Here is a 27,129-nt window from a genome sequence, read left to right as displayed (position 1 = left end):
ACTAGGTCACCAGTTCAAATAAAAAAAAAAAACTTGTTACCACTTTAGAGGCCACATTTATGACTATATCTTCATGAAACTTGGTCAGAATGTTAATCTTGATGTTTTTTTAGGTCAAGTTTGAATCCTGGTCATCTGAGGTCAAAAACTAGATCACCAGGTCGAAATCAAAGGAAAAGCTTGTTAACACTCTAGAGGCCACATTTATGACCATATCTTAATTACACTTGGTCAGAATGTTAATCTTGACGATCTTTAGGACAAGATCAACTGGGTCAGGTAAGGTCAAAAACTAGGTCACTCGGTCAAATCGAAGGAAATGCTAGTTAACACTCTAGAGGCCACATTCATGACTATATCTTCATGAAACATGGTCAAAATTTTAAAATGGTAATCTTGATGATCTTTAGGTCAGGTTCAAATCTGGTTCACGTGGGGTCAAAAACTAGGTCACCAGGTCAAATCAAATGTAAAGCTAGTTAACACTCTAAAGGCCACACTTATGATCATATTATCTCTATGAAACTTGGTCAGAATGTTAATCTTGATGATCTTTATGTCAAATGGAGTCAGAAACTAGGTCACCAGGTCAAATCAAAGGAAAACTTGTTAACACTCTAGAGGCCACATTTATGACTGTATCTTAATGACACTTGGTGAGAATGTTAATCTTGATGATCTTTAGGTAAAGTCCAAATCTAGGAAAACTGGGGTCAAAAACTAGGACACCAGGTCAAATCAAAGGAAAAGCTTGTTAACAATCTAGAGGCCACATTTATGACCATATCTTAATTACACTTGGTCAGAATGTTAATCTTGATGATCTTTAGGACAAGATCAAAACTGGGTCAGGTGTGGTCACTAGGTCAAATCGAAGGGAAAGCTAGTTAACACTCTAGAGGCCACATTCATGACTATATCTTCATGAAACATGGTCAGAATGTTAACCTTGATGATCTTTTTGATCTTTAGGTCAAGTTTAAATCTGGGTCAGGTGTGGTCAAAAACTAGGTCACCAGGTCAAATCAAAGGAAAAGCTAGTTAACACTCTAGAGGCCACATTTATGATCATATTATCTCTATGAAACTTGGTCAGAATGTAAATCTTGATGATCTTTAGGTCAAGTTGAAATCTAGGTCTAGTGGAGTCAGAAACAAGATCACCAGGTCAAATCAAAGGAAAACTTGCTAACACTCTAGAGGCCACATTTATGAATGTATCTTAATGACACTTGGTCAGAATGTCAATCTCGATGATCTTTAGGTCAAGTTCAGATCTGGGTCAGCCGGAATGAAAAACTAGGTCACCAGGTCGAATCAAAGGAAAAACTTGAAAACACTCTATAGGCCACATTTATGACTGTATCTTCATGAAACTTCAGCTGAATGTTAAACTTGATCATCTTTAGGTCAAGTTCGAATCTAGGTCATGTTGAATGTGACCTACTGACCTACTTTTTAGCTCACCTGAGCACGAAGTGCTCAATGGTGAGCTTTTGTGATCGTCCTGTGTCCTGTGTCCGTCGTCGTCCTGTGTCCGTCGTCCGTCGTCAACAATTTGACTGTTAACACTCTAGAGGTCACAGTTTTGGCCCAATCTTAATGAAACTTGGTCAGAATGTTACCCTCAATAAAATCTTGGACGAGCACGATATTGGGTCATCTGGGGTCAGAAACTAGGTCACCAGGTCAGATCAAAGGAAAAGCTTGTTAACACTCTAGAGGTCACAATTTTGGCCCACTCTTAATGAAACTTTATCAGATTGTTACCCTCAATAAAATCTTGGACGAGTTCGATATCCTGTCATCTAGGGTGAAAAACTAGGTCACCAGGTCAAATCAAAGGGAAAGCTTGTTAACACTCTAGAGGTCACATTTTTGGCCCAATCTTAATGAAACTTGGTCAAAATGTTACCCTCAATAAAATCTTGGACGAGTTCGATATCGGGTCATCTGGGGTCAAAAACTAGGTCACAAGGTCATATCAAAGGGAAAGCTTGTTAACACTCTAGAGGTCACAATTTGGGCCCAATCTTAATGAAACTTGGTCAGAACGTCACCCGCAATATAATCTTGGACGAGATTGATATTGGGTCATCCGGGATTCAAAACTAGGTCACCAGGTAAAATCAAAGGAAAAGCTTGTTAACACTCTAGAGGCCACATTTATGACTGTATCTTCATGATACTTAGTCAGAATGTGAATCTTGATTATCTTTAGGTCAAGTTCGAATCAGGGTCATGTGGGGGTCAGAAACTAGGTCACCGGGTCAAATCAAAGGAAAAGCTATTTAACACTTCAGAGGCCACATTTATGACCATATCTTAATGAAACTTGGTCAGAATGTTAATCTTGATGATCTTTAGGTCAGTAGGTCAGGTGAGCGATACAGGGCCTTCATGGCCCTCTTGTTTGTTGTTTAAGATGCAGCCTTGAAATTTGGATGACATATACAATTTTGCACACCGATCTTAAAACGACTTCAGTGACCTTGAATGTGATTTACTAACCTACTTTCTTCAGGTGAGCGATACAGGGCCTTGAGGGCCCTCCTGTTCACTTAAAGAATCAGTATTTATGTCTCTCCCCCCACCCCCCCCCCCCCCCCCCCCCCCCCCCCCCCCCCCCCTCTGGGGGAGAATATAGTTTCTGCCCTGTCCGTCCGTCCGTCCTTACGTCACACTTCATTTCCGAGCAATAACTGGAGAACCATTTGACCTAGAACCTTCAAACTTGATAGGGTTGTAGGGCTGCTGGAGTAGACGACCCCTATTGTTTTTGGGGTCACTCTGTCAAAGGCCAAGGTCACAGGGGCCTGAACATTGAAAATCATTTCCGATCAATAACTGGAGAACCACTTGACCCAGAGTGTTGAAACCTAATAGGATGATTGGTCATGAAGAGTAGATGACCTCTATTGATTTTGGGGTCACTCCATGAAAGATCAAGGTCACAGGGGCCTGAACATTGAAAACCATTTCCGATCAATAACTAGAGAACCACTTGACCCAGAATGTTGAAACTTCATAGGATGATTGGTCATGAAGAGCAGATGACCCCTTTTGATTCAGTCAAAGGTCAAGGTCACAGGGGCCTGAACATTGAAAACCATTTCCGATCAATAACTAGAGAACCACTTGACCCAGAATGTTGAAACTTCATAGGATGATTGATCATGAAGAGTAGATGACCCCTATTGTTTTTGGGGTCACTCCGTCAAAGGTCAAGGTCACAGGGGCCTGAACATTGAAAACCATTTCCGATCAATAACTAGAGAACCACTTGACCCAGAATGTTGAAACTTCATAGGATGATTAGTCATGTAGAGTAGATGACCCCTATTGTTTTTGGGGTCACTCTGTTAAAGGTCAAGGTCACAGGGGCCTAAACATTAAAAACCATTTCCGATCAGTAACTTGAGTACCACTTGACCCAGAATGTTGAAACTTCATAGGATGATTGTACATGCAAAGTAGATGAGCCCTATCGATTTTGGGATCATTCTGTCAAAGGTCAAGGTCACAGGGGCCTGAAAATGGAAAACTGTTTCCGATCAATAACTTGAGAACCTCTTGACCCAGAATGTTAAAACTTTATAGGATAATTGGACATGCAGAGTAAATGACCCCAATTAATTTTGGGTTCACTCTTATTAAAGGTCAAGGTCACAGGGGCCTGAACATGGAAAACAATTTCCGGTCAGTGACTTGAGAACCACTAAACCCAGAATGTTGAAACTTCATAGGATGATTGCTCCTGCAGAGTAGATGACCCCTACCGATTTTGGGATCACTCCATTAAAGGTGAAGGTCACAGGGGCCTGAACATTGATAACCATTTCCGATCAGTGACTTGAGAACCTCTTGATCCAGAATGTTGAAACTTCATAGAATAATTGAACATGCAGAGTAGATGACTCCTAATGATTTTTGGGTCAGTCTATTAAAGGTCAAGGTCACAGGGGCCTGGTCATGTGAAATCATTTCCGGAAAATAACTTTAGAACCACTTGACCTAGAATGTTGAAACTTAATAGGATGATTGGACATGCAGAGTAGATGACCCCTATTTATTTTGGGGTCACTTGATCAAAGGTCAAGGTCACAGGAGCCTGAACAGTGACTTGAGAACCACTAGGCCAAGAGTGTTGAAACTTAGCGGGATGACTGGACATGCCAAGTAGATGATCCCTATTGCAGCCAACCATCAGTGTCTCTTTGACTTTCGCTCCTGACCCCTACTGACTTCTTGCCTATACCACTTTGCATTGGGGGAGACATGCGCTTTTTTGCAAAAGCATCTTCTAGTTCTTGGTTGCTTTTAAGTTCACTTTTCTGGAATACTTACATTACTTACATTTTTGTCATCAATTAAGATGAGAAAGAAGGCCAAGAACAGTAACTAGTAACTATTTTCTTGCATATTGTCCTGAACTTTCAGACGAGCGATGGCCCAAGCAGGCGATGCTTTTGTTTATAATTATAATAGGTCAAAATTTGGGTTCATGGCAGCATGTACTAAAACATGGATAGGAGTGGATTTTATAAGTGAGGTAGGTTATAAAGGCATAAACTGAAACCAAGAGTGAACTGGAGTTGAGTTTAGTAATGGAGATTTATATTGTAAGACTGAATGACTAATGCCGCTCTAACTTTCAGATAGAAAATAAATTTTTATATTATAATGTGATTGAGGTATTTCCATATATACTTTATCCTGTCTATTTTTAGCTGATCTGAACACGAAGTGCTCAAAGGCGAGCTTTTGTGATCGCTCTGTGTCCGTCGTCCGTCGTCCTTCCTCTCACTCTAGAGGTCACAACTTTGGCCCAACCTTAATGAAACTTGGTCAGAATGTTACTCTCAATAAAATCTTGGATTAGTTCGATATTGGGTCATTAGGGGTCAAAAGCTAGGTCACCAGGTCAGATCAAAGGAAAAGCTTGTTAACACTCTAGAGGTCACAATTTTGGCTCAATCTTAATGAAACTTGGTCAGAATGTTACCCTCGATAACATATTGGGCGAGTTCGAAATTTGGTCATCTGGCTTTAAAAACCAGGTCACCAGGTCAGACCTAAGGAAAAGCTTTTTAACACTCTAGAGGTCAGAGTTTTCGCGCAATCTTAATGAAACTTGGTCAGAATGTTACCCTCAATAAGGTCTTGGACAAGTTCGATATTGGGTCATCTAGGCTTAAAAACTATGTCACCAGATCAAATCAAAGGAAAAGCTAGTTAACACTGTAGAGGCCACATTTATGACCATATCTTAATGAAACTTGGTCAGAATGTGAATCTTGATGATCTATAGGTCACATTCAAATCTGACTCAGGTGGAGTAAAAAACTAGGTCACTAGGTCAAATCAAAGGAAAAGCTTGTCAACACTCTAGAGGCCACATTTATGACTGTATCTTCATGAAACTTGGTCAGAATGGTAATCTTGATGATCTTTAGGTCAAATTCGAATCTGGGTTATGTGGGATCAAAAACTAGGTCACCGGGTCAAATCAAAGGAAAAGCTTGTTAACACTCCAGAGGCCACATTCATGACTATATCTTCATGAAACTTGATCAGAATGTTAATCTTGATGATCTTTAGTTCAAGTTTGAATCTTGGTCATTTGGGGTCAAAAACTAGGTTACCGGGTCAAATCATAGGAAAAGCTAGGTAACACTTTAGAGGCCACATTTATGACCATATCTTAAGGATAACATGGTGTAATAGGCCTCAATTTCACCAAGCGTACATACAACTTGATAATGTTAGCTTTAAAAATGTCAAACGATAGAAGTAAGGTGCATATTGACAAGTTATGTAGTGACAGAAGTTCTCAAAATTTCCTTTAGATTACCTCCCTTGATAATTTTGGTTTTTCATTCTCCCCTGAAAACTAGAAAAAAAATGATTTTCTCCTTTCCCCTTCGGGGAATTTGAGATTTCTTTTTGATATTTGTATCAGAATCATATAATGCAGCTTTCTACCGCAAAATTTTCTCGAAACTCAAGGTCAGATTCTCATAATCAAAGAAATTATATATTTCCCATAGGTATCAATGCTAACCTCAATACCGATTATCTCCCCCAAAAATGATAAAATTTGAAAAATCTCTCTGTGAAAAGTTTTTTATTTTGAATGTCTTTAAAGGCGTACGCTAGAATTCCCTGTATATGAGATGGGCGAAAATTTTCCCAATAACAGAATTTCTTTAAACTTTGGATATTGAAGGACAATCATCTAAGAAACAAAAAAAATGCAATAAAAATCATACGTCACCGGATTCGAAAAAGAGTTATCTGCCCTTGAAAACGTCATTTTTGGAGGAAATGCCGTTTTCAAGGGCAGATAACTCTTTTTCGATACCGGTGACCTATGATTTTTATTACATTTTTTTGTTTCTTAGATGATTGTCCTTCAATATCCAAAGTTTGAAGAAATTCTGTTATTGGGAAAATTTTCGCACCAAATTCTAGCATACGTCCTTAAAGTGACCAACTTTGATTTAAATATTACAATTCAGTTACAAGATATGAAATATGGCTATTACACCATGTTATCCTTAATGAAACTTGGTCAGAATGTTAATCTTGATGATCTTTAGGTCAATAGGTCAGGTGAGCGATACAGGGCCTTCATGGCCCTCTTGTCTTACGATTATTATATGCCGCATTGTTTCCATGCAACATTTAATTGATACTAGTGATAAGATTGTCTTTTGAATCATTTGTACGGTCGTATTCCAAGGTGAAGGTTGAAGAGCCTTTCATACTAAAAGCAATTGTTACCATTCTTTAAACTGTGTGTCATACATATATTTAAGTCAAATAGGCAAGGTCAGTTGAGTAAGTTAAAGCCATTTATGGTTCTCTTCTTCTGTGTTTCTTGAAGACGTTTTGTATGTCCATACCCCCTCACCCCCCTCCCTTCGCACTCCTAATGGCTCGCATCCCCAGCCAGAGGAAAAATTAGTGTATTTAGTCTTTTGCATTGTCAATAAGTAACGCATAACCATAATAGTGACAAGAAGTGGGCACAAGTGTCTTCTGGACACACATTATTTATTTCTTTCCTGTTTTGATAATTAAAGTCTGATGGATAGATTACTTATTGTATAAATTATTGTTTTACATCTAGATTGAATCCTAAGTGTATTGAAATATTTTATTGATCACAGATTTGTTAGAAATTGAAAACGTCTAACACCTCATGTCGTGTGATAGAAACCAAGCAGAAGTGACTGTCATGTGGAAAATGCTTGCATTTTGAAATATCCTTGTATATACTTGTTAAAAATAGACCTCAAAAGTTTGTTATTTCACATAACATCAACGTGCATACTATAACATGTGATATTTATATCCCCACTAACAAAGAGCGGTGGTATATTGTTTTGGTCATGTCAGTCAATCAGTTCTTGGTGAGTAGGCGGCCCTTACGTTTTTGATTAACCCTTAGCATGCTGGACACGATTGGTCCTGCTTTTGCGACCAGTGAAGATCATGATCAGCCTGCACATCCTTGCAGTCTGATCATGATCTGCACTGTTCACTATTCAGCCAGTATCAGTTTGGTAAGCACCGCTAACAGTTAATGGTACTGTCCAAATTGGAAGATGGACAAGTTTATTATAGAAATTTAGCAGGGTAAGGGTTAAGTAGGTAAATGATCGAGGTTACATTGACCCTTTGGCTGAAAAATTTTGGTTTTGGAACAATAACGGGAATGCTTGCACCTTTGACAGTCAATCTTCATTTGAAGATTGCCAGTTCTCAGTAGTTGTCTGCTTTTGTTTTTGATGAGTAGGGTAGATGTAAAGGTTACCTTGAGCTTAAGGCTGAAAGAGTTTGGTGGAAAATCCTTTTGCAAGGACATCAAACTATATGGTGATTGCTTGTCGTCAGTAGATAACCACAATCAATTTGGTGGTAAAGAGGTCAAGCGTCGCGCTCATGGTGAGATTAAGATTGTAAAACTGTTTCTTATCAGTTTTGTAGAATGTCTGGGCTGAAGATAGAAAGCAGTTTTCAGTCAATAAATGGACAAATCATGGGTTACCGAATTCAGGGGTCGATTACCTGTTGTCAGCAGATGAGCGCTATTGTTTCGGGTATCAAAGGTTAGGAATAATGGGACTGAAAATGGTTTTAGTAATGCTTTTACCTACTACGTCAAACTAAGTGTGAGTGTATGTGGTCAGGAGAAGACCTGTAATACTTTTAGGGTTATTAGGTTAAAGATCATGGTTAAAGTGTGTTTTAGACTGTTATCATACCACGTTCTTCCAACTAGCCATTGTGAGATGGGATAGAGGCATATATTTTTAATGAACATCTTGACATATGTTATTATTGAACAACCTTATTAAATCATATTTGATACTGTTACAAATCTGCCAATCTGTTCTTTCAAAAAACAAAGATATAGACATTGAATGTCAGTTGTCTGATAGGTTTTAACAATTCAAAGCAATTTTACCACATGTCATCTCTTCTGCTTGGTAGATGATGACTCTGACTCGGAAACACAGTTCGACAAATCTGAACACATGGTGCAGCAAAAGTTGATCAGAAAAGAAAAAGTCAGAGAAGCAAACTATGTCTCACCATTCAAAGGTTTGCAACGTATACATGATCCAAAATATTGGTTGGAAGATGATGATATTGATAGGGCTAGTAGGATCATTAAAAATACTAACTCGGATATAAGTGGGTTAGAGGATGTTTGTGTTACAACGGTAGGACAGGCTACGAAGTGTACAGGAGAATTTCTACAGATCCTACATTCTCATGGACATCATTGGGTCACGGCAACAACAATTGGGTGTGACCCTGGTGTAATTAAAGTGTTTGACAGCATGTATCGTCATTTTGACAGCTTTTGTCTGAAACAAATAATCAGAATGTCACCAGTAGATGAATCAACAGCTATTACTGTTGAATTAGCGCAATTCCAAAAGCAGAAAAACAAAGCTGACTGTGGGCTTTTTGCTATTGCCGCTGCATTTAGTCTTGCAGGTAGGCAAGATCCATCTGGAGATCGCTATGATTTGAAACAAATGCGAAACCATTTGTACGGTTGTTTGTCACAGAAGGCTTTATTGCCGTTTCCTGAATTTCCTGGCGATGTAACTTCACAGCGTAGGAAAGTGTATATGGTAGCTATTTGCTGTCAGTGTAAAGATTTACTTAATCTCGCTACAAACCAAACTGTGATACAATGTGAGGTTTGTAGAAACTATTGTCATTCTCCTAGGGAAAATAACTTTAATACTTGCTCTTTAAGTCTTGATGACATGAAATTATGTAGGACGTGTCATAATCAGCTAAATTATTGAAACATATATTGAGAATGTTTTTGAAAGCATATTGTTGTCTTAACTGTATCATGTTCACGAATATAATTATTGTGGCATATGATTTAGGCGGAATATTGTTGATAGTGATATAAATTGTTAAGAATAATATTTACTTGTTTATTCCTATGTTCTCTTTGACTTTTATCGAAGCAAATATTTATAGAAAGAGTCTTTTTATGCAGACATATTTTATCCAGAATCAGTTTTGATTTTAAGAAGGAACCAGTTGATTTTCTATAAGTTTACCTAATCCATTCTACTTGTAGTTTTTATTATTTTTTTCACTTTAAACAACCTCAGAGACAGTAATCTTTTGTATATTGTTGGAGAGAACAAAGAGTGTACTTGAACTGTGAAATTGAAACTGTTTTAAATTCAGTGATGCGTAGTATCTTCTGTAAAAGTAAAGAAGCGTATGTACTAAGTTTACTAATGAATTATGCCTTCTTTGTACTCTAGTCTGTAAGAACACGGAAAACGTTTTTCTGTTTCCCCGTATGTGGTGTAGATGATTTGTGCTGTCTGTCAGTCTGTATGTCAGCCAGTCTGTTTGTCTGTCTCTATTTTACACGAACATTAAACTACCAAAATTTCTGTTGGGACTTCAACCAAACTTTGTAAAAAAGGGTTTAGTACCAAGGTTAGTTATGTCTCCCCCTGTCCGTCCGTCCGTCACACTACATTTCCGATCAATAACTGGAGAACCATTTGACCTAGAACCTTCAAACTTCATAGGGTGGCAGGGCTTTTGGAGTAGACGACCCCAATTGTTTTTGGGATTACTCCATCAAAGGTCAAGGTCACAGGGGCCTGAACATGGAAAACCATTTCCGATCAATAATTTGAGAACCACTTGACCCAGAATGTTGAAACTTCATAGGATGATTGGTCATGCAGAGTAGATTGCCCCTATTGATTTTTGGTTCACTCTAATAATAAAGGTCAAGATCACAGGGGCCTTAACATGGAAAACCATTTCTGATCAATAACTTGAGAACCACTTGACCCAGAAAGTTAAAACCTTACAGGATGATTAGTCATGCAGAGTAGATGACCCCTATTGATTTAGGGGTCACTCTATTAAAGGTCAAGGTCACAGGGGCCTTAACATGGAAAACCATTTCTGATCAATTACTTGAGAACCACTTGACCCAGAATGTTAAAACCTTACAGGATGATTGGTCATGCAGAGTAGATGAGCCCTATTGATTTGGGGGTCACTCTAACAAAGGTCAAGGTCGCAGGGGCCTGAACATGGAAAGCCATTTCCGATCAACAACGTGAGAACCACTTGACCTAGAATGTTGAAACTTCATAGGATGATTGGACATGCAGAGTAGATGATCCCTTTAGATTTTGGGGTCACTCTTACAAAGGTCAAGGTCACAGGGGCCTGAACGTGGAAAAAACATTTCTGGTCAGTAACTTGAGAACCACTTGACCCAGAATGTTGAATCTTCATAGGATGATTGGACATGCAGAGTAGATGACCCATATTGATTTTGGGATCATTCTTTTTAAGGCCAAGGTCGCAGCTAACAACACTGAAATCAATTTCCGGTCAGTAACTTGAAAACCACTTGATCCAGAATTGTGAAACTTCATAGGATGATTGGTCATGCAGAGTAGATGATCCCTATGGTTTTTTGGGTCAATCGATGAAAGGTCAAGGTCACAGCGGCCAGAACATGGAAATCCATTTCCAGTCAATAACGTGAGAACCATTTGACCTACAACCTTCAAACTTCATAGGGTGATAGGACTTACAGAGTAGATGACCGCTATTGTTTTTGGGGTCACTTCAAAGGTCAAGGTCACAGGGACCTGAACATGGAAAACCATTTCATGTCAATAACTTGAGAACCACTTGACCCAGAATGTTGAAACTTCATAGGATGATTGGTCATGCAGAGTAGATTCCTATCAGTAACTTGAGAACCACTTGATCCAAAATGCTGAAACTTAATATGATGATTGGACATGCAGAGTAGATGACCTCTACTGATTTTGGGGTCACTCGATCAAAGGTCAAGGTCACAGGGCCTGAACATAGAAAACCATTTCCAATTCATAACTTTAGAATCACTAGGCCCAGAATGTTGAAACTTAGTCGGATGATTGGACATGCCAAGTAGATGATGCCTATTGCAGCCAACCACCAGTGTCTCTTTTACTTGTTCTCCTGTCCCCTACTGACTACTTGCCTATACGACTATGCATTGGGGGAGACATGCGCTTTTCTACAAAAGCATCTTCTAGTTTTACATATCTTTGGCATAATTTGGTTTAGTTATTGATTTTTGGTTGAATGTGGTTTTCCACTTTTTAGCTCACCTGAGCACGAAGTGCTCAAAGGTGAGTTTTTGTGATCGCCCTGTGTCCGTCGTCGTCCGTTCGTCCGTCAGTCGTCCGTCGTCGTCAACAATTTGACTGTTAACACTCTAGAGGTCACAATATTGGCCCAATCCTAATGAAACTTGGTCAGAGTGTTACTCGCAATGAAATCTTAGATGAGTTCGATATTGGGTCATCTGGGGTCAAAAAAAAGGTCACCAGGTCAAATCGAAGGAAAAGCTTGTTAACACTCTAGATGTCACAATTTTGCCTCAATCTTAATGAAACTTGGTCAGAATGTTACCCTCAATAAAGTCTTGGACGAGTTTGATATTGGGTCATCTGGGATCAAAAACTAGGTCAACAGGCCAAATCAAAGGAAAAACTTGTTAACACTGTAGAGGCCACATTTATGACTGTATCTTCATGAAACTTGGTCAGAATGTTATTCTTGATGATCTCAAGGTTTACTTTGAATTAGGATCATGTAGGATTAAAAACTAGGTCACCAGGTCAAATCAAAGGAAAACCTAGTTTTCACTGTAGAGTCCACATTTATGACTGTATCTTCATGAAACTTGGTCAGAATGTTAATCTTGCTGATCTATAGGTCACATTTAAATCTGGGTCAGGTGGGCGTCAAAAACTAGGTCACTAGGACAAATTAAAGGAAAAGCTTGTTTACAGTCTAGAGGTCCCAATTTTGGCCCAATCTTAATGAAACTTGGTGAGAATGTTACCCTCAAAACAATTTTGGACGAGTTTGATATTTTTTGATCTGGGATCAAAAACTATGTCACCAGGTCAAATCAAAGGGAAAGCTGTTAACACTGTAGAGGCCACATTTATGACTGTATCTTCATGAAACTTAATCAGAGTGTTAATCTTGATGATCTTTAGGTCAAGTTCGTATCTGGGTCATGTGGGGTCAAAAACTAGGTCACCAGGTCAAATCAAAGGAAAAGTTAGTTAACACTTTAGAGGCCACATTTATGACCATGTCTTAATGAAACTTGGTCAGAATGTTAATCTTGATGATCTTTAGGTCAATAGATCAGGTGAGCGATACAGGGCCTTCATGGTCCTCTTGTTCTATTTCCTTAAAGGTCATTTTTGATGAAAGTTTTTCTAGACAACTCCTATACTACCGATTTGATTTCAATGAAACTTTATAGTACTAAGCTTAGTTACGCATATTTTACAGGGTTTTGGTTGATTGGTTGTTGTGGACTTGAATAGGAAAAGCTAAATTTCACTGCTTACAATCTACGTAGTGACAGGGTGAGCTTTTGTGATCGCTCTTCGTCCGTCCGTCCACAATTTCCTTGGGAACACGATAGAGACCACATTTTATATTTGATTATTATCAAACTTGCACAAAACTTGTATGTGGGCATAATATCTTGGTTCCTTTCGAAAACTGGCCAGATCCCTTCATAGGTTCCAGAGTAATGGCCCCTTGAAGTGTCAAAATGTGCAATGTTTGCCTTGTGAACACGATAGAGACCACATTTTGCGCTCAACTTTAATAAATCTTGCACACAATTTGTATTGGCATAATATGTCGGTTCCTTCGAAAATTGGCCAGATCCCATCTTGAGTGCCAAAGTTATGGCCCCTTAAATAGCCAGAATTTGCTATTTTTGGATTGTGGACACGAGAGAGACCACATTTTGCAATCAACTTTAATCAAACTTGCACACAACTTATATTGGCATAATATCTCAGTTCGTTTCGAAAATTGGCCAGATCTCATCATAGATTCCAGAGTATTAGCCGCTTAAAGGGCGAAAATTTACTATTTTTGGCTTGTGGACACAATAGACAGCATTTTGCAATTGACTATGATCGAACTTGCACATAACTTGTATTGGCATAATATCTGGGTTCCTTTCGAAAACTGGCCAGATCCACTCATGGGTTCCAGAGTTATGGACCCTTAAAGGGCCAAATTTGCTATTTTGGCTTGTGCAGCCATATAGAGACTTCATTTACGGTTTGATTTGATACAAACTTGCAAAATATTTTCAGCATGAATAAATCTTGGATTCCATGATGAATCTGTCAGATCCAATCATAGGTTCCGGAGTTACGACCTCTGATTGACCCCTGAAAAAGCCAAAATTTTGTAACTTTTACTTTGTGAACACGATAGAAGTGACATTTTATATTTGATTTTAACCACACTTACACACAACTTAAGTCACAATAAGATCTCGGTTCCCGTCGAAAACTGGTTAGATTTCATCATGGATTTTAGAGTAACTGCCCCTGAAAGTGGCAAAATTTCTATTTTGGCCCTTTAAGCCATATAGAGGTTTCATTTATGCTTTGATTTGATACAAACTTGCACAGAATGATTATCTTGATGGTCTCTAGGCCTGGGTCGAAACTGGGTCATGTCGGGTCAAAAACTAGGTCATTAGGTCAGATCAAAGGAAAAGCTAGTTAACAACCTAGAGGCCACATTTATGACACTATCTTCATGAAACTTGGTCGGAATGTTTAACTTGATGATTTCTAGCCCAATTTCGAAACTGAGTCATATGGGGTCAGAAACTAGGTCATAAGATCAAAGGAAAAGCTTGTTAACACTCTTGTTCATTTGATGTGCATGAAACTTGGTCAGAATGTTTGTTTGCATGAAATATCGTACGAATTTTTATTTGGGTTATATGGGGTCAAAAACTATGTCACCAGGTCAAATCAAAGAATAAGCTTGTTTACACTCTAGGTGGAACATTTTTGATTCAGTCTTTATTAAATTTGGTCAGAATGTTTGTTATCATGAAGTCTTGGATGATTTCAGATTTGGGTCACGTGGGGTCAAAAACTAGGTCACTAGATCAAATCATAGGAAAAGCTTGTATACACTCTAGAGGCCACGTTTTTGCTCCAATTTTCCCGAAGCTTTTGCAGAATGTTTGTTTTCATTAAATTTTGGACAACTTCGAATCTGGGTCATGGGGGATAAAAAAACTAGGTCACTAGGTCAAATCAAAGAAAATGCTTGTTTACACTCAGGAGGCCACGTTTTTTGGTCCAATCTTAATGAAAATTGGTCAGAATATTTGTCTCCATGAAATCACTAGGTAAAACATGTTTACACTGTTACGGTGTGTTACACAGGTGAGCGACTTAGGGCAATCTTGGCCCTCTATTTCACTATGTTTATGCGTGAGAACCTTCATTTCGTAACAAGTTATACAATATTCTATTTACTTTTTATGGCTTCCCTTTCTTTTTCCCCAAGAAATTAATTGTACTGTTTAATGTTTATGTTTGTCCTTCTACCAGCACATCTTTGTGTTACACCAATTTGGAAAAATTAAATTTAGGCCGAGTTTGAAAATGGGTCATCTGGGGTCAAAAAGTAGGTCAATTGATCTTCCTGAAATTAAGTCAGAATGATAGCCTTTATGACATCTAAATAGAATTTTAATATGGGTCATCTGGGGTCAAAAAGTAGGTCACTAGGTAAAATCAAAGAAAAACCTTGTGTATGCGATAGAGGCTGTATTTTTCAACTGATCTTCATGAACTTTTTTTCAGAATTATAGCCTTGATTAAATCTAGGTCAAATTCGAAAATGGGTCATCTGGGTTCAAACACTAGGTCACTAGGTCAAACCAAGGAAAAACCTTGTGTATGCAATAGGGGCTGCATTTTACACTGGATTTTCATAAAATTTGGTGAAAATGGTTGCCTTGATGAAATCAAGGCATACGAATATGGGTAGTCTGGAGTCAAAACAAGGTCACTAAGTCAAATCAAAGAAAAACATTGTGTATGCGATAGAGGCTGTATTTTACAATTGATCTTCATAAAATTTGGTCAGAATGATAGCCTTGATGAAATCCAGGTCAAGTTTGAATATTGGTCATCTGGGGTCAAAAAGTAGATCAAATAAAAAAATACTTGTTTATACTTTAGAGTTTTGCTCCAATTTTAATGATAATTGGTCAGAATATTTTTTCCATGAAATCACTAGGTCAAACTTGTTTACACTGGTGAGTTATGGTGTGTTTTTCAGGTGAGCGACCTAGGGCCATCTTGGCCCTCTTGTTTTATTTCCTACCACGCGGAGAGAAAGACAAGGTTATCCGAGAAAGAGATCACCTTATCTTTTCCTGTGTGCATATTGACGTCAAAATTTGACGTCCTATTATGACATCATGGTGTAAGAGCGAGTTTTAATTGATAATATCTTTGAAAATATTGCAGATATATCAACGGTAGGTAAGAAAAATGATATGACATGTCTGCATGTGTAAGGCAGGCGTTTTCCCAACTTATCAGTCGAAGTTACGGAAAGCATGAATGACTAAGATCCGTATAATCTTGCCATTTAAATGAAGCTGTGCTGGGAGATATGCGTGTTTTCAGTTGAAGTAAAGATCAGTAGCTAACATTGGTGTACTATGCACACTTTTCTTTGCAGTACACTGCTTCCGTGTTCAGGCTATTCATATTTTTGTACGTTATGTGTTCAGGCTTCAATGAACATGTTTAGTGGTGAAAACACTTTAAGGAGGCATAAATGATATTTTGCTTCATGTTGTTAACCAATCAGGTTAAGTATTAAATGTCATGTAACGCTAAATGCCATGTAATGCTTGCCCCATGTGGTTCTGGGACGGTCTGTTTATGAAAAGAATGGGAACCACTGCCTTACCATTGCATGATCGTAAGAGGCGACTAATAGGGTCTTAACACTTGGTTTTGCAGTAACTCTGTGATTCCAGCAGGTATGCAAATTTTGATTCCATACCTCATGTTTTTATTTCGATGTAAATGAGATGTCGAACCAAAATTTGTAGTCCTGTTTGGCGCCATATCACCTATGCTGTGTTAGTGCGCCGTAAAACCCAAATAAATAAATAAATAAATCATGTAATGCTTTACTTGAATAGTTTAGATGTGGAAAGTACAATATGCAGATTAGGTTGTTTTTATCAGTTACAAATGTTTGTTACCTTTTAGCTCACCTGAGCCAAAGGCTTATGGTGAGCATTTTATGACCGCTCAATGTCAGTCGTGTGTCGTGCGTCCGTCAACCTTTTATAAAAAAGTCTTCTTCTTGAAACCACTGGGCAGAATTACCCCAAACTTCACAGGAATGATCCTTGGGTGGCTCCCTTTCAAAATTGTTCAAAGAATTTAATTCCATGCAGAACTCTGAAAAACATTAAAAATCTTCTTGTCCAAAACCGCAAGGCGTAGAGCCTTGATATTTGGCATGTGACATCATCTTATGGTCCTCCATTAAGATTGTTCAAATTGTGCCCCTGGGGTGGGCGTCACAAGTTTTACATAGACTTACATAGGAAAAATCTTCTTGTCTAAAACCACAAGACCTAGGTCTTTGATATTTTGTAGGTAGCATTGCCTTGTGTTCCTCTACCAAAAGTATTCATATTATGCCCCTGAGGTGAAAAGAGGTTCTGCCCCCGGGGTGGGGAGGGTCTCAAGATTTACATAGACTTATATAGAAAAAAAACTGTAAAAATATTCTTGCCCGAAACTGCAGTGCCTAGGCTTTTGGTATTTGGTATGTTGCGTTTCCTAGTGTTTCTCTATCAAAATTGTTCAAATTATGTCCCTGGGGTGAAAAGAGGCCCCGCCCTGGGGATCATTTGTTATAATGAGTTATAACAGGAAACAATACTTCAAAACTTATCAGATAATATTTCCTAGAATGTTTAATTATAATTACCTGATGACCCCAAGCGATTAGGGATCACTCGACTGTGACCTTGACCTACTGACCTACTTCCTTGTTTTTTAAGATACAGCCTTGCAATTTGGATGACATGTACAGTTTTGCACACCGATCTTAAAACTGACTTTCAGTTACCATGAATGTAACTTACTGACCTACCTTCTTAATATTTTAGCATCAGTTTGCCATTTGAAACATGTGGCTCATATTACTCAGGTGAGCGATTAATTTTTGAAGCGTAGTTTGTTTTACAATTATCTCTTTTTCATGTTTGGTATATTTAGGCTCATTGATAAAAGATATGAACTAAATACAACTGTGAAGTTGTCAGTCCGTCCGATTAGCTGCCTTGGGTAAAAAAAAACATGAAAGAATATCCAACAGGGAAAGCCACGTTCCAAAAACGCAGCATCCCCAAAGACACACACGAACAACACTCGCGCACTACACACACACACACACACACACACACACACACAGAGTAAACACTCAAGGACAAAACAAACAAATACAGGAACACAGTGGGGCACCGCCTTGGAATGGTCAGTGGCAAAACCACCACTGGGGAGTTTAAACCGGTTTATGCTGCACCTAACCTCACTCGTACCCCCACCATGTTCCAAAGTCACAAGACAGTGTAAATAAAAGTTATCCCCTCCAGGTGAAACCCTAACATACTAAGTTGTCAGATTGACCTTCGTCACATAGCGGAAATACCGTTGAAAATTGTATTAAACCTATCACATTAAAGGCAAAGAAAATCTCCTGTATAAGTGACCCCCCTAAAAGCCAGACACTTTAATCCCCCAATAAACATGATCCTGTCTGGTCCAGTCTGATAAGGGTCCATAAAACCCCTGTAGACTTGACATGTAGTCCATGTCAGAGGATCATAAATTTTATTGAAATGTAAAGATAATTGGTTATTTCCAGTGCTATACATTTCACTGATTGAAATGCAGCTTTTTATCAGATTATACACAAAATTATTCTAATTGATAATATACTAATTGTAATTGCTCATTCTTGTTGAGTAATGTCCTGACCAATTAAATTGTAATTCTTACATCAAGACAATTCTCTCCATTTATTTTAGAAAACTCTCACCTTTATTTAATGAAAAATGAAATAATGATTTAAAACTCAATAAGAGTTATGACAAGCATTTTTTCAATTATTAATTAATTACGATCTTTTTATCTAAGTAACAAAATAAAAACAGAAAAATTGAATATTGCTGGCTTTCTTACCTGGTCATAAAAGTAAGAACTGGTTTGCTATAAAGGTGAAAAATATCACATGCAATCTATCTACTGCACAGTAGCTATACAGTAGCTTAATATGATAACCAGAAGCAAGTCTATCAATCGTCCAGTCTTGTAAATTGGCTCTTACTGCCAGTACGCAGACCATAGGCGATATACCTTGCATACCAGAATCAGTATCTTTAACTATTTTAATTATCAGCAGAATAAAAGTTGTATTGTATACACTGGCAAAATAGTCGCTTAAAAGTCAGAACCTCGTTGTTTGTTTGTCTGTCTTTAATTAAGTTTTATGGGACCTTCATTGCCGAGCGGTTTAGGTCGCTGACTTAATATCGCTTGCCCTTCGCTGCATGGGTTCGAAACTTTGTTTGTGGGTGGTGAAGAAGTCTTTTTTTCGAGGAAGTCATTCAGCTGGTTTACAGAATATTGATTGTTCTACCAAGTGTTTTTTTGGTACGAAATAATGCCAAAGAGGCTCCCGGGTTCTTCCTCTGCCATCAGTAGCTGGAAAAGTCACACCTAAATTGTGTTAATATGACTCCTAAAAAGCAAACCAACACAGTTTGTTACTGTTACTGTTTGTTAGTAGTGCTAAAAGCATATTGTGTCATTCGAATTTTACCTAATTTTACTTTGATGACATGTGCCATATGAAATTAAACTGACACAGGTGTTACTGCTGTAAAGCCTATTTTTAATGTCCCTATTGTTATATTATTTTTAAAATCATGATTACCTTTATGTTAAAATCCTTTTTTAATCTAGCTTATTGTTGTTGTGACCTTTTTTGTAGTGTTCCATCTTTTGAACCCGAAGAATAAGTAGAGCTATCCTACTCACCACGGCGTCGGTGTCGGCGTCGGCGTCACACCTTGGTTAAGTTTTTCGTACCAGTCCACTTTTTGACAAAGTCTTTTGAGATAAAGCGTTGAAACTTTCAACACTTGTTAACCATCATCATGGCCAGTTATAGGCCAGAGCACATAACTCCATCAGGGATTTTGGCTGAATTATGGCCCCTTCCGACTTAGAAATCTTGGTTAAGTTTTTCGTACCAGTTCATATTTAGACAAAGTCTTTTGAGATAAAGCTTTGAAACTTTCAACACTTGTTAACCATCACCATGTCCAGTTATAGGCAAGAGCACATAACTCCATCAAAGATTTTGGCTGAATTATGGCCCTTTTTGACTTAGAAATCTGGGTTAATATTTCGTACCAGTTCATATTTTGACAAAGTCTTTTGAGATAAAGCTTTGAAACTTTCAACAACTGTTTACCATCACCATGTCCAGTATAGGCAAGAGTACATAACTCCATCAAGGATTTTAGCTGAATTATGGCCCCTTCTGACTTAGAAATCTTGGTTAAGTTTTTCGTACCAGTTCATATTTTTAATCCCCCGCCATGGCGGAGGGATTATAGGAATGGTCTGCGTCCGTCCTTCCGTCCGTCCTTCCGTCTGTCCTTCCGTCCGTAACACTTTCGTGTCCGCTCCATATCTCCTAAACCCCTTGAAGGATTTTCATCAAACTTGGGTCAAATGATCACCTCATCAAGACGATGTGCAGAACCCATGAGTCAGCCTTGTCGGTTCAAGGTCAAGGTCACAACTCAAGGTCAAAGGTTTGAGCCTGCCATTTTGTGTCCGCTCTATATCTCCTAAACCCCTTGAAGGAATTTTATAAAACTTGGTTCAAATGATCACCTCATCAAGACGGTGTGCAGAACCCATGAGTCAGCCATGCCAGCTCAAGGTCAAGGTCACAACTCAGGGTCAAAGGTTTGAGCCTTCCATTTTGTGTCAGCTCTATATCTCTTAAACCCCTCGAAGGAATTTTATAAAAAAAAGGGTCAAATGATCACCTCATCAAGACGATGTGCAGAACCCATGAGTCAGTCATGCCGGCTCAAGGTCAAGGTCACAACTTAGGGTCAAAGGTTTGAGCCTTCCATTTTGTGTCCGCTCTATATCTCCTAAACCCCTTGAAGGATTTTCATCAAACTTGGGTCAAACGATCACCTCATCAAGGCGATGTGCAGAACTAATGAGTCAGCCATGTCGGCTCAAGGTCAAGGTCACAACTGAAGGTCAAAGTTTTGAGCCTTCCATTTCGTGTCCGCTCTATATCTCCTAAACCCCTTGAAGGAATTTTATAAAACTTGGGTCAAATGATTACCTCATCAAAATGATGTGCAGAAATTATGAGTCAACCATGCCAGCTCAAGGTCACAACTAAGGGTAGAAGGTTTGAGCCTTCCATTTGGTGTCCACTCTGTATCTCCTAAACCCCTTGAAAGATTTTCATCAAACTTGGGTCAAATGATCACCTCATCAAGAACTCATGAGTCAGCCATGTCAACTCAAGGTCAAGGTCACAACTGAAGGTCAAAGGTTTCAGCTCTGTATCTCCTAAACCCCTTGAAGGATTTTCATGAAACTTGGGTCAAATGATCACCTCCTCAAGACGTTGTGCAGAATTCATGAGTCAGCCATGTCAGTTCAAGGTCAAGGTCACAGCTAAAATCAAAGGTTTACCCTTTCACTATCCATAGCAGTGGCGGGGGATTTAGCTGTCGTTCAGACTGCCTTGTTTGTAAAGTGTTTGACATATGGCTTTGAAACTTTTATCACTTGTTTAGTATAATAGTCTCTATCTGTAGGAAAGAAAACATAACTCTGTCATCTATTTTGGCTGAATTATGGCCCTTTTTGGACTTTGAAATTGGTTCTGTTTTCATACAAGTCCATGTTTTGTCAAAATTATTTGACATATGGCTTTTAAACTTTGAACACTTGTTTATCATTATGATTTCTATCTGTAGGCAAGAGTACATAACTATTTTGACTGAATTATGGCCTTTTTTGGACTTTGAAATTGGCTCATATATTGCCATTTAGCGCAAGACTTATCGAAATCAAAGTAATACAGGAACATTGTTTGTCTAATCTATTTATTTCTTTTGTCTGAATATCCGTGGAAATATTTTGACCCCATTCTTCAGTCAATTCTTCGAATAGTCGAGCGCGCTGTCATCAGACAGCTCTTGTTAGCTCGGCTGTTCAAAGAATAGGTAGAGCAATTGGATTCACTCATGCGTCGGGGTCCACGTCGGCGTCGGCGTCCCGATTTGGTTAAGTTTTTATATGTAAGCTGGTATCTCAGTAACCACTTATGGGAAACGGTTTTTGAAACTTCACACACTTATTCACTGTGATAAACTTACTAACATTGCACAGGTTCCATAAGTCTATTTTGCTTTTTTATGAAATTATGCCAATTTTTCGACTTAGAAATTTTTGGTTAAGGTTTTATATGTAAGCTGGGTTTTATATGTAAGCTGGTATCTCGGTACCTACTAATGGGAATGGATTGAAACATCACACACTTGTTCACTGATATAATCTGACATGCATTGGAAAGGTTCCATAACTCTACTTTGCATTTTTACAAAATTATGTCCCTTTTTCGACTTAGCAGTTTTTGGTTAAGTTTTTGTATGTAAGCTGGTATCTCAGTACCCACTTATGGGAATGAATTGAAACTTCACACACTTGTTCACTGTCATGATCTGACATGTAATGCAGATGTTACATAACCCTACATTGCATTTTTAGCTCACCTGTCACATAGTGACAAGGTGAGCTTTTGTGTTCACCCTTCGTCCGTCGTCCGTCGTCAGTCCGTCCGTGCGTCCGTCTCGTGCGTCCGTCTCGTGCGTCAACAATTTCTTGTCTGCACGATAGTGGTTTCATTTATGATTTTATTTTAACCAAACTTGCACACAACTTGTATCACCATAAGATCTCAGTTCCTTTCTTGAACTTGCCAGATCCCATTACAGGTTCCAGAGTTATGGCCCCTGAAAGGGCAAAAATTATCAATTTTGACCTTGTCTGCACAATAGCAGCTTTATTTATAATCTGATTTTTACCAAACTGGCACACAACTTGTATCACCATAAGATCTCGGTTCGTTCCTTTCTTGAACTGGTCAAATTCCTTTATGGGTTCCGGAGTTATGGCCCCTGAAAGGGCCAGAATTAGCTATTTTGACCTTGTCTGCACAATAGCAGCTTCAATCATGATTTGAATTTAATCAAACTTGCACACAACTTGTAATACCATATGATCTTGGTTCCTTTCTTGAACTGGCCAGATCCCTTTATGGGTTCCAGAGTGATGGCCCCTGAAAGGGCCAGTATTAGCTATTTTGACCTTGTCTGCACAAAAGCAGCTTCATTTATGATTTGAATTTAATCAAACTTGCACAAAACTTGTGTCACCATAAGATCTCGGTTCCTTTCTTGAACCGGCCAGATCCCATAATGGATTCCAGAGTTATGGCCCCTGAAAGGGCCAAAATTAGCTATTTTGACCTTGTCTGCACAATAGCAGCTTCATTTATGATTTGAATTTAATCAAACTTGCGCAAAACTTGTGTCACCATAAGATCTCGTTTCCTTTCTTGAACTGGCCAGATCCCATAATGGATTCCAGAGTTATGGCCCTCTGAATTGGCCAAAATTAGCTATTTTGACCTTGTCTGCACAATAGCAGCTTCATTTATAATTTGATTTTAACCAAATTTGTACAAAACTTGTATCACCACAAGATCTTGGTTCCTTTCTTGAACTGGCCAGATTCCTTCATGGGTTCCAGAGTTATGGCCCCTTAAAGGTCCAAAATTGGCTATTTTGGCTTTTGCAGCCATATAGAGACTTCATTTATGGTTTTATTTGATACAAACTTCCAAAATATCTTCAACAACAATAAATCTTGGATTCCATGACAAATCAGATACATTCGTAGGTTCCAGAGTTATTTTATATCTGATTAACTCCCCTGATTGTAATCAAAATGGATTTATATCAGTAAGTACTTACAGGACTTATTTGAAATTACATTATTGTCATTAGTTGGACTGAGCCAATGAGGGTAGATAACTATGGACTGATTTTATTTCAAATTACCTCCCTTTATTTCAAATTAAAATGGGTATATCTCCGTAACTAATGAAGATACTGATCTGAAATTTCATTTATGTCAACAGATTTATTTGGCAGATCCTTCTTTTGTTAACTTACAATCATTTTTTTTAATTACTTCCCTTTTACGTTACTATAAATAGCTTGTTTTAGTAACTTTTTTATTATTGGCCGTAGGGAAAATCCGAGACCACTTTTCTGTCGTACAACATGGATGGTACCTCCAATTTTTAGGTGTATTTTGACATATCTGTACCTTGTAAGAATTGTTTTTCCTTTTTGGTTTAATTTCTTCCCTTTGTTGTTTCTGTCCTTTGGACTTAGATATTTTTTCTGAGGACCTTCTTGTCCTCAAGTGCAATGATAACAGGTGAGTGATATAGGGCCATCATGGCCCTCTTGTTACAAAATTATGTCCCTTTTTTGACTTAGCAGTTGGTTAAGTATTTGTATGTAAGCTCGGGTATCTCAGTACCCACTAATGGGAATGGATTGAACTTCACATTGTTGTTCATTGTCATGAGCTGATATGCATTTTACAGGTTCCATAACCCTGTTTTGCAATTTTACAAAATTATTGCCATTTTTCAACTTTTATTTTCATTCAACTGACAAGGTTGCTGAAAAGTCGAGCGTTGTTGTCCTCTGACAGCTCTTGTTAGCTCACCTGTCACGTAGTTACAGGGTGAGCTTTTGTGATCGCCAGTCGTCCGTCAGTCCGTCAGTCCGTCCGTCCGTCCGTCCGTCCACAATTTCTTGTGAACACGATAGAGACCACATATTGCAATCAATTTTGATAAAACTTGCAGATTTGTATTTGCATAATATCTCGGTTCCTTTCGAAAACTGGCCAGATCCCATCATAGGTTCCAGAATTATGGCCCCTTAAGGGGAAATGGGACAGTTGCCTATATGTATATAGGCAAAATTTTTCTTACGGGCAGAATTTCTTTAAACTTTCTGTATTGACTGAGAATCAAGTTTAAAACGGAAATATGTATTAACATCATAGGTACCCAGGCATGATCTTGATTAATCTGCCCTTGAAAATCAGAATATACTAAAAAATCCATTTTTAAAGACAGGTAATTTAAGATCAAAGCAAGAGAACTGTGTATTTTAAATTTTATTTCTGTTTCAGACTGCATTTGCAGTCAGTATACAAAATTTGAAGAAATTCGGTCCATGGGAAAGACTAGGACTTTGCGGTATCATTTTGTCATGTTCATAGTTAAGGACATTTGCAACAGTCTCTATATTGACATGGGGCAAAAAACTTTCTTACAGAAGGAATTTCCTCTTTAAACTTTTTTTACTGACAGAGAATCAAATCAAAAACAGAACTATGAAATAAAGCAAACCATAGGAACCCAGCCTTTTGCGGTCAACTTTAATCAAACTTGCACACAACTTGTATTGGCAAAATATCTCGTTTCTTTCGAAAACTGGCCTGATCCCATCATGGGTTCCAGAGTTATGGCCACTTAAATGGCCAAAATTTGCTATTTTTGGCTTGTGAACAAGATAGAGACCACATTTTGCAATCAACTTTAATCAAACTTGCACACAACTTGTATTGGCATAATATCTCGGTTCCTTTCGAAAACTGGCCAGATCCCATCATATGTTCCAGAATTATGGCCCCTTAAGAGGAAATGGGACAGTTGCCTATATGTATATAGGCAAAATTTTTCTTACGGGCAGAATTTCTTTAAACTTTCTGTATTGACTGAGAATCAAGTTTAAAACGGAAATATGTATAAACATCATAGGTACCCAGGCATGATCTTGAGTAATCTGCCCTTGAAAATCAGAAAATACTAAAAATTCCATTTTTTAAAGACAGATAATTCAAGATCAAAGCAAGAGAACTGTGTATTTCAAATTTTATTTCTGTTTCAGACTTCATTTGCAGTCAGTATAAAAAGTTTAAAGAAATTCGGTCTATAGGAAAGACTAGGACTTTGCGGTATCACTTTGTCATGTTCATAGTTAAGGACATTTGCAACAGTCTCTATATTGACATGGGGCAAAAAACATTCTTACAGAAGGAATTTCCTCTTTAAACCTTTTTTACTGACAGAGAATCAAATCAAAAACAGAACTATGAAATAAAGCAAACCATAGGAACCCAGCCTTGGTCATGAATTATCTGCCCTTGAAAGTCGGAAAATACTGAAAAAAATCTGCTTTCAAAGATCAAGCCTGAGTACCTTTGATTTTTTGATACATATTTCTGTTTTAAACTTGTTTCCCAGTCAGTACACACCGTTAAAAGAAATTCTGCCCGTAGGAAATTTTATGCCCTATATACATAGAGGCAACTGTGGCATTTCCCCTTAAATGACCAAAATTTGCTAATTTTGGCTTGTGAACACAATAGAGAACACATTTTGCGATCAACTTTAATCGAACTTGCACACAACTTGTATTGGCAAAATATCTCGTTTCTTTCGAAAACTGGCCTGATCCCATCATGGGTTCCAGAGTTATGGCCACTTAAATGGCCAAAATTTGCTATTTTTGGCTTGTGAACAAGATAGAGACCACATTTTGCAATCAACTTTAATCAAACTTGCACACAGCTTGTATTGGCATAATATCTCGGTTCCTGTCTAAAACTGGCCAGATCCAAATATTGGTTCCAGAGTTATGGCCCTGAAAGGTCCAAAATTTGCTATATTGGCTTTTGCAGCCATAATTTATAGAATCTGAATTGGTACAAACTTGCAAGATATCTTGAACAGATTCCAATCATAGGTTCCGGAGTTACGGCCCCTGATTGACACCTGAAAGAGCCAAAATTTGTTAAGTTTTACCTTGTGAACACGATAGAAGTGACATTTTATATTTGATTTTAACCACACTTACACACAACTGAAGTCGCAATAAGATCTTGGTTCCTTTTGAAAACTGGCTTGATTCCATCATGAGTTCTAGAGTTACTGCCCCTGAAAGGGGAAAATTCTATTTTGGGCCCGTTAAGCCATATAGAGGTTTCATTTTTGCTTTGATTTGATACAAACTTGCACAGAATGTTTATCTTGCCCCATGTGGTTCTGGGACGATCTGTGTATGAAAAGAATTGGAACCACTGCCTTACCCTTGCATGATCGTAAGAGGCGATTAATAGGGTCTTAACACTTGGTTTTGCAGTAACTCTGTGATTCCAGCAGGTATGCAAATTTTGATTCCATACCTCATGTTTTTAGCTCACCCAAAGTGACAAGGTGAGCTTTTGTGATCGCGCGGCGTCCGTCGTCCGTCGTCCGTCCGTGCGTGCGTGCGTGCGTGCGTGCGTCTGTAAACTTTTGCTTGTGACCACTCTAGAGGTCACATGTTTCATGGGATCTTTATGAAAGTTGGTCAGAATGTTCACCTTGATGATATCTAGGTCAAGTTCGAAACTGGGTCATGTTGGATCAAAAACTAGGTCAGTAGGTCTAAAAATAGAAAAACCT

General features: G+C 38.3%; 1 protein-coding gene across 2 annotated transcripts in view; it reads left to right on the top strand.

The window, feature by feature from the left end:
* LOC123547552 (protein mono-ADP-ribosyltransferase PARP14-like) overlaps window positions 1-27,129 on the top strand; it is a 221,420-nt gene that overhangs the window by 136,128 nt on the left and 58,163 nt on the right. The window contains exon 18 of one of the 2 annotated variants that reach the window (XM_053551803.1): window positions 8,503-17,728. The exons of the other annotated variant lie outside the window; for it this stretch is intronic. Within the exon in view, the coding sequence (XP_053407778.1) occupies window positions 8,503-9,335 (833 nt within the window). The 3' untranslated portion in view covers window positions 9,336-17,728. Of the gene's footprint in view, window positions 1-8,502; window positions 17,729-27,129 lie in introns of those variants that run through there. 2 annotated transcript variants of the gene reach the window in all.

This window comes from Mercenaria mercenaria, chromosome 9 (genome assembly GCF_021730395.1).
Source record: "Mercenaria mercenaria strain notata chromosome 9, MADL_Memer_1, whole genome shotgun sequence".
Lineage (NCBI taxonomy): Eukaryota > Metazoa > Mollusca > Bivalvia > Venerida > Veneridae > Mercenaria > Mercenaria mercenaria.
The sequence above is the reverse complement of the archived record's forward strand: the minus strand, read 5'-3'. Positions and strand labels throughout refer to the sequence as shown.